Here is a 10,673-nt window from a genome sequence, read left to right on the forward strand (position 1 = left end):
TTTTTTCATAAATAAAAATGTTGAGTATTCGAATATTATATTTTAATATTTTCAAAGAAAATTTCAAAAATTCTATTTTACATAATTATATATCTTTGATGATTTATTGTTAGATTCAAGCTGTTTCAAACTTTCATTATTAGTCACGTTTCGTTGTTAATTTCGACATAAATGTAACATTAGCCTGAATTTCTGTAGAATTTGTTGTATTGTTTTTTGTTTTTTTATTAATCATTTTATTATATTTTAATTTAATGCCATATTTCCGTTTTCGTGGAAGAGATGTTGGATCTGTAATAAAAATGCAAGTTTTTTTATCATTAATAATTTTTTCTTTAACATATTGACATTGATACGTACGATCCTCAGGAATATTCATTCTTTTTCTCAAAACAGCCCGTACTTGTTTATTTAAAATTTCTCTGCACTGTACGTCAAAATCAGTTGGCAGCCATCCTCTCTTTTCATGACATCTGATACCAGGTAAAGGATCAGGAAGTTTTGCCAACATTTCCTGTATTTCTGCTACTAGGACATCGCAATACTAATAACAAAAAAGAAAACAATTTATAATAGTGCTCAAAATCGAAAAGAGATCGAATTAGATTAATTTTAAAGCTATGTTTCAAAATTTTCTAGAAATGCTTTAGATTGTTTGAGAATAAAAGTTGTATTCAAACTAGAAGTCCTGAACATCACTCCAAGATCTTCGAGATCTTAGATGGAGAAAAAATTGATTGATTGATCGAATGGCTCTAAGGCGAGTTGTTAATTTTCATAAATATCTATTTTAGGTGACTCTCCTCACCGATTTCAATGTATTTTAGATATGTTGTAGAGAAGAGTATTCTAAGTGATTCCCCACAAGAATTAAGTGGGGGATGGCATTAGTTTAGAAAATATGATAATTTCCATAAGTGAACTGTTGCACGTAAATTTCGACTTTCCACGCAAAGTGAAAGCTATCCCACACCAACAAATGGGTTGGATTAACTTATAACTTATTCTTATCATCAATAAAACTTAGAAATTCGTACAGACGCATATTGAAACCTGTTAAGAGACTGCGAGAAGTACGTTGACGTACTGTTCACAAAATACTTGTGACTGTATGACTTTGACTCTGTTTACATTTTTTAAGAGATCAGTGCAGTATATATAAACTTCACTATTCGCATTATATCCCTTACATCAGTATTATTTTCTACATATTATAGAAGTTTAATTTACTATATCTCCTAAACTAATGCCTTTGAACAAAAGAGACAAACAGTAAGAAACAGGAAACAAAGAGCACATTGTAGAATTACCATTTAAGTCATCTAATACAAAAGTATCGTCGATGCTAAGATAGTTTTCAAATAAGAGTTAAAAAAATATAAATTGTAGGAGGGTTAAATGAAGATAATTTGTATGTCGAGGCAGATCAAGTCAATTGTATGTGTGTGTATAGTTTTAGGTCGGTATGAAATAGTATGCTAAGTTATCCGTTAGATGGTATGATAAGATGTTTTCAATGTTCATTTCTTTTCGTCTGTCTGTTGTTCTCGCTCTCTCCTTGAAATAACTTCTTTGTGTGCCTAATAAAGATTTTCAGTTTGTGGTATAATTATTCTTATAAAATAAAACTGATTAAAAACTAACATTAGAACTGCGCTCAGGAATGGCAAGATAGTCAGTGCAAAGGTGGGTGGGTGGGTGGATGGATGGGTAGGTGGATGTATGTGTGCGTGCGCGCGCGTGTACGGTGCCCGAATGTTATACCTTTGATAAAAACAAATTCAGCACTTTCACATTGATTTTGCTATTCCTAAGCGTCCGAAATTCTAGTTCTGTCATATATTCATAATTTCTAAACTTTTCTCATTTTTTAAAGAACTGTACTTTGGCATTTTTGCATTAGACATTTTGTTTTAAAATATTACAGAGAATTTGTCTTTAAAATATTTACAATCAATTTTAGGATATGCTGTATATTATTACATTATTTTACCTTTGTAACGTACTATTTTTATAGAGAGAAAACTATTGACAAACCTGATAGAACATTTGCCGGGAAGGAGGTACCATACCTTCCCGGTATATATATACATTCTCGTATAAATGTCGCTCTTTCTTTAAATTTTGTTCCTGATTCAATGTAGCGGTAAGTACTGCAGGTTTCTGTTTAGAAACAGGTGCTGATTTATATGGTAATGTATAATTCGAATAATTTCTTTTACATCTGACAGTTGAACCTAATCCATCTACAAAAATCATATGTTAATTTTATGAAATCTTACATTAAATAAAGTATACTTTAAACTTTAGATATATCTTTGATAGTAAAAAATAATATATGATAACTTACGCATAGCTTTTAATCTATAATCTAATGTCTGATATTTTCTTGCATTAATATCCTTTCTTGGATCATAGCCCAGTTTTACCCACATAATTCTCCATGGTCCAGTCATAAAATAATATGCTACTGATGGTAATAATATTTTCAGTTGTTCGGACGTAAACCGTGTTTTATACATAATAGCATTTTTTGACCAGATTGGACGCTCTTCGAACAGTTGACGTACTTGCTCCAAGTGAGTATTTTGAAGAAACTTCACTTTCATGGCTGTTTCAATGCCTTTTGGTGCAGCGGTAGGTACTTCAGATGTAGAAAAGTACACATAACTGGGAAAGCCTGCTTTAGATTTTTTGTTTGTACCAATTACATTGTCTGAGTTTGAATCTATTTCAGTTTTCGGTATATACTGTTGTACAGTGTCCATTCTGCTGAAAACAGCTGGTGGTAGAAAATAAGGTACATCGTTCTTCAACCAAGAATAAAGAGGAATACCCGTTGGATAAATCCAGCTATATATGCATTCCAATTTTTTTGGATTTGATCTATTCTCTGTCATTGGTACATATTGAAAATCACACAAGTCTAAAATGAAAAGATATTAATACCTTTGATATAATATGAGGAAAATTAATATAAAAATATTTTATATAATTTATGTAGTACAATGCACACGCACAGAGGATAATTCATTTTAATCTTGACAGATAAATATAAAAGATATGAAAAAAAAATGTTTCAGACAAAAATAGAACGATTTCAAAGGAGACCAGACAGAAAATATAAAGATCACTCAATTTCTTTAAATAGAATTATTTTTTGTTTCATTTAATGATTCTTCTAATTATAAAAGCAATAAAGTAAAGATATAAAAAATCAATAGTTTACGAGATATTTTATACTTTATTTTGGCATATATTGACGTAAAATATTACATATCTCATGAACTATTAATTTTTTATATTTCTACCTTAACACTTTTATATAGAATTAGAAGAATCATATATTAAAACGTCATATAATTCTAATAAAAAAAAAAAAAAAATAGAGTAAAGTGACCTATACTCTATTTTTTGTTTTTTTGTTAGAATTTTATATGTCTTGAAATTGTTTGATTTATTCTTTGGGGAACGTTTTTCTATATCTTCTATATTTTTCGAAATATTTGCCTATTATAAGATTAAAATGAATCACTCAGTATATATACAGAGTAAGTATGTACCTATTATAGTATATACAGAGAGTAAAAGTCCCCTGTATAAATGACCATTCTTCGTTATCTCATAAACTAATTGTAAGAAAGATAGATTCAATAGATATATCAAATTAAACGATTTTAACTAAAAGCTCTATTAGTCCAGTCGTCAGAGATTTGACCTGGAAAAACGCGACGAACAAGCTGGATTTTGCTGTGGATGTCAATTTTGGGACTCCAAAAAAGATGCAAAAAAGTTTGCCACTCCTACCCCCGGGCTGGGAAGCTAAAACCCCCCCTCGTAGGGGGGAAAAAATGGAAAACATCGATTTACCAAGAATCTGTACGCCGAAGAAAAAAATGTTTCAAACAAGAAATGTAGCTGAGATAATTTTGAACAAAAATGTTTCTTAGCACTTTTTGTGTAGAATGAACCGTTCTCTCAGAAACAACGCTTGAAGCGACAGGTGATTTTGAATGTCAATTACGCGCGCGAAATCAATTTTTTAAATAAAATTTCTCGACGGTAAAAATTCGATATCTTTTGATCAGAGTGTCCTATCGACAAAAATCAAAATGCGTTTTAAAGGTGAAGAGTGCAGCTTTCGTATGCAATTTTTGCATTTTGCCGCAAATGAAGTCAGTTTCTATAAAGCTGTTAAATAAATAAACGTTGCGCGATTTTTGCCATTTTTTACGATTCTCATGAGATCAATAAAATTTATCACTTCCATTGACCGGTCGCTGTGGAATTTCCATTGTTAGAGCCTAAACTTCAAAACCTATAACATGAAATTTCGATTTTGAGTTTTGGCAACAAATATGAGGCATTTGAAATATGCCTAAAAAACGCTGAATTTAAACTTTCACATTACAAACGATCTCACGTCACGGGAAATGCTTCCACGAAGACGGCATTGGGTGGAATTTGTAGCTGAAGATGTGTAGTTTTTAAACACGTACTTGTGCAATCGAAAAGAAGCAGTTTTAAACGTTTTATTTGAAGTATAAGGCCAAATATCACGATTTTTTTTTTAGGCATATTTCAAGTGCCTCATATTTGTTGCCAAAACTCAAAATCGAAATTTCATGTTATAGGTTTTGAAGTTTAGGCTCTAACAATGGAAATTCCACAGCGACCGGTCAATGGAAGTGATAAATTTTATTGATCTCATGAGAATCGTAAAAAATGGCAAAAATCGCGCAACGTTTAATTATTTAACAGCTTTATAGAAACTGACTTCATTTGCGGCAAAATGCAAAAATTGCATACGAAAGCTGCACTCTTCACCTTTAAAACGCATTTTGATTTTTGTCGATAGGACACTCTGATCAAAAGATATCGAATTTTTACCGTCGAGTTGATAGAAATTTTATTTAAAAAATTGATTTCACGCGCGTAACTGACATTCAACATCACCGGTCGCTTCAAGCGTTGTTTCTGAGAGAACGGTTCATTCTACACAAAAAGTGCTAAGAAACATTTTTGTTCAAAATTATCTCAGCTACATTTCTTGTTTGAAACATTTTTTTCTACGGCGTACAGATTCTTGGGAAATCGATGTTTTCCATTTTTTCCCCCCTACGAGGGGGGGTTTTAGGGGGAAGCCCGGGGGTAGGAGTGGCAAACTTTTTTGCATCTTTTTTGGGGTCCCAAAATTGACATTCACAGCAAAATTCAGCTTGTTCATATGATTTTTAGAGGTTGAGTGGCATTTTCGTCTCTGACGACTGAACTATATTGTAAACGCAGTGATCACTTGGAAAAATTATTTGTATTAAAGAATGGAAAGATATGCACGATAAAGTAAATATTTTAATATATTATAATAAAAATAGTTTGTTCTAATCTCATTAGCATTCGTTCTAATGAGTACAACGATAGATAACATACCAAAATTATTTTACAAATTATACAAATTATTTTAATTTAAGGTTTTACGGGAATTACAACCTTTTTAGTAATCACCCTATAGCCAACTTCCAGTTTCAAAACTGAAAAGATAGTAATCCCTATGCAAAATCTTAAACCGAAATACCTCGTATAATTTGTAAAATAATTTTTCTATATCATACACGTGTAAAAAAATTATGCATATCTCTCTGTTCTATAACATGAATAATTTTTCTAAGCGATGATCGTCGTGCTTACAATAGAGAACTATTTAATTTGATACCTCTAATGAAAGAAGTTCACTAAAATTTCAGCGAAATTTCAAAGCAATAAAATTAATTAAACCAATTTTATTGTATCGTGTAATTTTTATCTCACACCATAGAACTTTGTAAAGTTTGTGAAAAATGTTTAGATTTGACGGATATCCATTTATGTTCGTATAACTCTGTAAAGTATCAGTCATATTGAAATTTTAATTATAGATTTTGAAAGTAGAGATTTCAACCTTTAAAATGCTCTTTTAATTTTTTGTCTGCGATGATTTTTCACCGAGTTACGATGTTCTGAATATTGCCCAATTTTTAGCGTGTTCGAAAGTGTTCCTTACATTTTATTGAGTAATGTATTTTTAGAGGAATGTTACAAAATTTTTTTTTTAATCTTCAGATGCAGAGAAATTTCAGTTCAATTTTAGCGATTTTTCAGTATTTTTGTTGAAAAAGATCACTTTTAGCAAAGTTTCAATCAAACTTTAGAAAAGGTGCAGCAAAATTTTAGAAATAATTTTCGTTTAAATTTAGCAATTTTTTAAACAATTTTTGCTGAAAAAAATCACACTGTTAGATTTCAAAGAAATTTTAGACAAAAAATTTTGTGCAAATTTTAATAAATTTTTCTAATTTTCCTAGAAATTTTAGTTCAATTCTGACGTTTTCAATATTTTTGTTGAAAAATATTCACTTTCAGCGAAATTTCAGTGAAATTTTAACATATTTTTAACAACTTCTGTAAAATATCACTTTCAATAAAATATCTATATCTAAACGAAATTTCAGGAAAATTTTCTACCGAAGATTATATTTATTACGTTTATCTCTATTTAAAGATAGAAAGGAGTAGTTACTTAACAAGTGATACTCTGTATATACATATGCATATTTATATGTAGTATATATATATATATATTATATATAAAATATATACTCGTAAATTTGAATTCAGTTTCTATTCTTCCTAATATTTTTAAACGTGGCACTTCGTAATCTATTCCTTGAGATAAATTTTCATATTTGTTATTGTCAAAAGTAAACAAATTTTTTTTCTTTTTCAATAGACTCTTGTCTATGCATGTATCATATATGTTTCTATTATCTGTAGCACATTTTTTCTCAGTTGCTCCTTTATTATTACAATGAATAAAGTCAACATTGCAATCTTTTTCCTGGTTAACAAAATGATCAACAGTAATATCATCTTCATGATTATATTGATTATTTCTTACAATAGCAAATGTTGTATTAATTTGTTTATTTTTTAAATGAAACGTATGAAGGTCTTCACTAGAAGAAGTAACTTTCAGGTCTGTAATATCTATAGATTTTGGTTTTATAAGCTCCATGGTAACATTTTTGACTTGTGTTACCTTATTTTTTTTTATTCTAACTCTAAGTAAAAAGCCGTTCGTACTATGTCTGTCCCCACAAGTAGGCTTGCTATAACCATCGTCAGGTCTAAATCGTAGTTCTAATCTTCTATTAGGAACATCTACAGTCTGTTAAATTATCAGATATAAACAAAATTAAAGTTGAAGGACTCTTTATATGAAAATAATAATTAAAACGAGGTGAAGGACAATGAGAGTCAATTCGTAAGTAAACAAGAAAACGATTATAACATTAAAAATATAATATGAATTTTAAAGAAAAAGAATACAATAAAATACTTAGCCGCGTTTGACGCAATTAAAACAGTTAAACGATTTAGTACACTCAATCCTTGCATTCGGTTTACTTTACATATTTTATACAATAAGTTTTGTGAAAATGTTTTGCGTTATTACTTTTATGTTCATTTTACTCTATGACTTCTTTTATTTTATTTAACTTTCACATTGTAAACTGACAAATCGTTTTCGCTGGTGAGTTAGACATTTTAATTTTTTTATTTATTTTTTTTTTTTGAATTTCATTATGTTCACATCTTTAGATTTTGTTCTCATGCCAAGTTACAGATACATTGTTTCAATATACGACTTTGCCATCTTGTATTGCCAATGTGGTGTAACGAAGAGAGAAATCGAGGAGTCAGTGAGAAATGTGTTGTCTTAATTGTATTGGAATAAGGAATTTTTTGTTGAACGTCTGAAGAGGACTCAAACCAAGAGTCGAAACTTGTTACGACATTTTACATCGAGCGATTTTTTATATTATTATATATTGACCGATATTCTAATTTTTAATTGCGTCAAATGCGGCTAAGTATTTTATTGTATTCTTTTTCTTTAAAATTCATATTATATTTTTAATGTTATAATCGCTTTCTTGTTTACTTACGAATTGACTCTCATTGTCCTTCACCTCGTTTTAATTATTATTATCAGATATAGTTATACAATACAATTAAACTGAATATAGTACTTATTATTGTATCATACCATGGATATAGAACTAATGCCACCTAATGTTTCAATAGCTTTATCGACATTAACAACGTTTCCTGGATATTTAATACAAATCAATTTCTTGTCGAATCTGTGTCCAGAAATTACTGGGCCTACATATTTGCCGTCTTGTTGATTATTTATCTTCATCTATAATAAAACAAATAGATTCTATATATATTCTGATACATTCGACAATATCTGATAAGTTAAACACATAAAATTGCAAAAAAAATTTATAATATAAAGTGATGAGTAAACTGACGTAACGTAATTCTGTGTAAAAAAAAAAGATATATATAGGCCTGTATACAGAACGCGCTTACAACGATGTTAGCGCTCTAAAGCATATTTTACAATTGCATAAGGGTAGTTATATGAATTAACCAATCACAGTCAAATACGTGATTGAAAATGTTCGACTGTAATTAGTCAATTCTTATAACCATAGCCACTTACAACTACATTTACGCGATTGTAGAATGGGTTTAACATGCTATAGTTTACGTTACGCATACTATAGAATTTCAGAGATAAAAGCGCGCTTTTATCAATAAAAACGCGTTCTAAATACGGATCATAAGCTTTATAAATATATGTATATTTATAAATATTTTTTTATTGGTTGTAGTTTTCAAAAAATAATTTTATATGATATACATAGTTGTGCATCTATTGACCTACAAGTATCTAACTCGTTCTCTCTTATTTTCATTCCTTTCGTACTTCATACAATATATTATTACGATCATATTCTATTTTGAATACAGAAAGTAAATTACATAAAAAGTTCAAGTTTAAATAGATTTATTATTAATGTATATGTTAAATAGACTCCAGGCTTAAAGACAGGCACATCATGTATGTTTACATTTAAATTACAGGTAGTCACTCAAAATAATCTTTTTAACACTTACTGCTAAAATTACAAAATAAACAAAATTTTAATAAACATGATTTTTTTAGGATCATCCCTTCTCTGGATCAGGTAATGGTACTTTGTGCAAAACCAAGTATATCTAATATTTTAATATATACACACACATTAAAACCTACATCCAGACCTAATTATACACATACACACACACATACGTATGACACACGACACTGTCCTCTAAAAACGTTTTCATAGTACAACTTAATAAACTTGGGAAACCTTCATATAACACTACATATTATACAAATTTGATTTAGGGATCAAAATCCAATATTATTATTTTAGTAATTCAACAGTTCAGGTAAAACACAAAACAGATTCTTTTGATCTGCAGTACTTTTCAGTTTTTCTGAGCATAGTTTTATAACACTTGATACGAATCAACTGTGTTATAGGATGATTGATCGTATTTAAGGTATATTAATAATTTAACATATTAAATATATCCCTTATCTTGCAAAAGGGTTGTAATATGATCTTTTCATGATTCATTATTTTTAGTATATTATACATTCATTTAAAAGTACTAAGGCAAAGATTTAAGATATATGTGTACATGAACCACAGAGCATGTACATATGATCATCAGTACATGTGCTTATGTATCAATACGATAGCTTTCATAATAATAGCTTAATAGCAGCAAATTTGTACAATATCTTGCTTCATGGGACAGAGCGACTTTTTCTGCCAGATTCTTCGTTTAGTATAAAAACTCATCAAATGGATGAGTCTAATTTCATTAATATTAGAGAGGAGTAGATTAAAGTAAACATTTACCTTAAATCCTTGTTCTTGTACAAAATGGAATCGAGTCAGTATCTTTATTATAATTTAAGGTAGAAAGATTATAACGTAAACATTTACATTTATTTATCTTAAAAAGTAAATATTTTGTATAAAGTATTTAAACATACGTTAACGTTATTCTCCGGTAATTCAATAAAGGAATCATCGCTGTCAATTTCATGACAATAATCATCCACGTTAAAATCCATATCCTTGTCGTCATGTTTATCGGACATTTCAATGTCACTCGGATCACTTGCCTCACTCATCGTACTATCTCTTTACTTCAAATTCTGAAGTTACGTTCCTTAGTCCTTCTTTTGAGTACTAATTACTCAATACTCAGAACAATGCTGCTTCTTCTACTTCTTCAAGCAACAATGGCAACCGCCGCAGAACCATATATGTAATTACATATATGCGCAGAACTGCACTACTGCGCAGGCCGCAGAACCACAGATTATCTAATTGGCGAATTCGATTGGATGCACTAGTGCGCACTGAGTGCACCTGAGTTCATCTTTCTTCTTTTCAGATTAGGCGAGTTCAAGAGGGCAAAGCGGCTAGGTACGCTTGCCGAGCGATTGAACATAATTGGTTATTACTTATAGATCCAACCAATCATATTCGATCGCTCGGCAAGCGACCTAAGCCGCTTTGCCGTCTTGAACTCGCCCATTATCTAATTGGCGAATTCGATTGGATGCACTGATGCGCACTGAGTGCACCTGAGTTCATCTTTCTTCTTTTCCTTTCCAGTAGAGTCCTAGATATCAGAGAAGCGCAACCGATGTTCCACGTCCTGATTCGCTGATGACTGTCAACCAATCATGACATTCATTCATTGGTATTAAA

General features: G+C 30.2%; 1 protein-coding gene across 1 annotated transcript; it reads right to left on the reverse strand.

The window, feature by feature from the left end:
- Window positions 1–139: 139 nt before the first annotated feature.
- Window positions 140–10,238, reverse strand: l(2)37Cd (general transcription factor IIIC subunit l(2)37Cd). Its single transcript, XM_018548649.1, has 8 exons — window positions 9,947–10,238; window positions 8,087–8,242; window positions 7,076–7,204; window positions 6,637–6,874; window positions 2,351–2,926; window positions 2,038–2,246; window positions 361–544; window positions 140–291 (listed from the first exon to the last, which is right to left on the reverse strand). The coding sequence occupies exons 1-8, from the start codon at window positions 10,085–10,087 to the stop codon at window positions 140–142; spliced, it is 1,785 nt and encodes a 594-aa protein (XP_018404151.1). The 5' UTR covers window positions 10,088–10,238.
- Window positions 10,239–10,673: the final 435 nt, after the last annotated feature.

The sequence above is a fragment of the Cyphomyrmex costatus genome, unplaced genomic scaffold (assembly GCF_001594065.2).
Source record: "Cyphomyrmex costatus isolate MS0001 unplaced genomic scaffold, Ccosl1.0 scaffold75, whole genome shotgun sequence".
In the NCBI taxonomy this organism is placed as follows: Eukaryota; Metazoa; Arthropoda; class Insecta; order Hymenoptera; family Formicidae; genus Cyphomyrmex; species Cyphomyrmex costatus.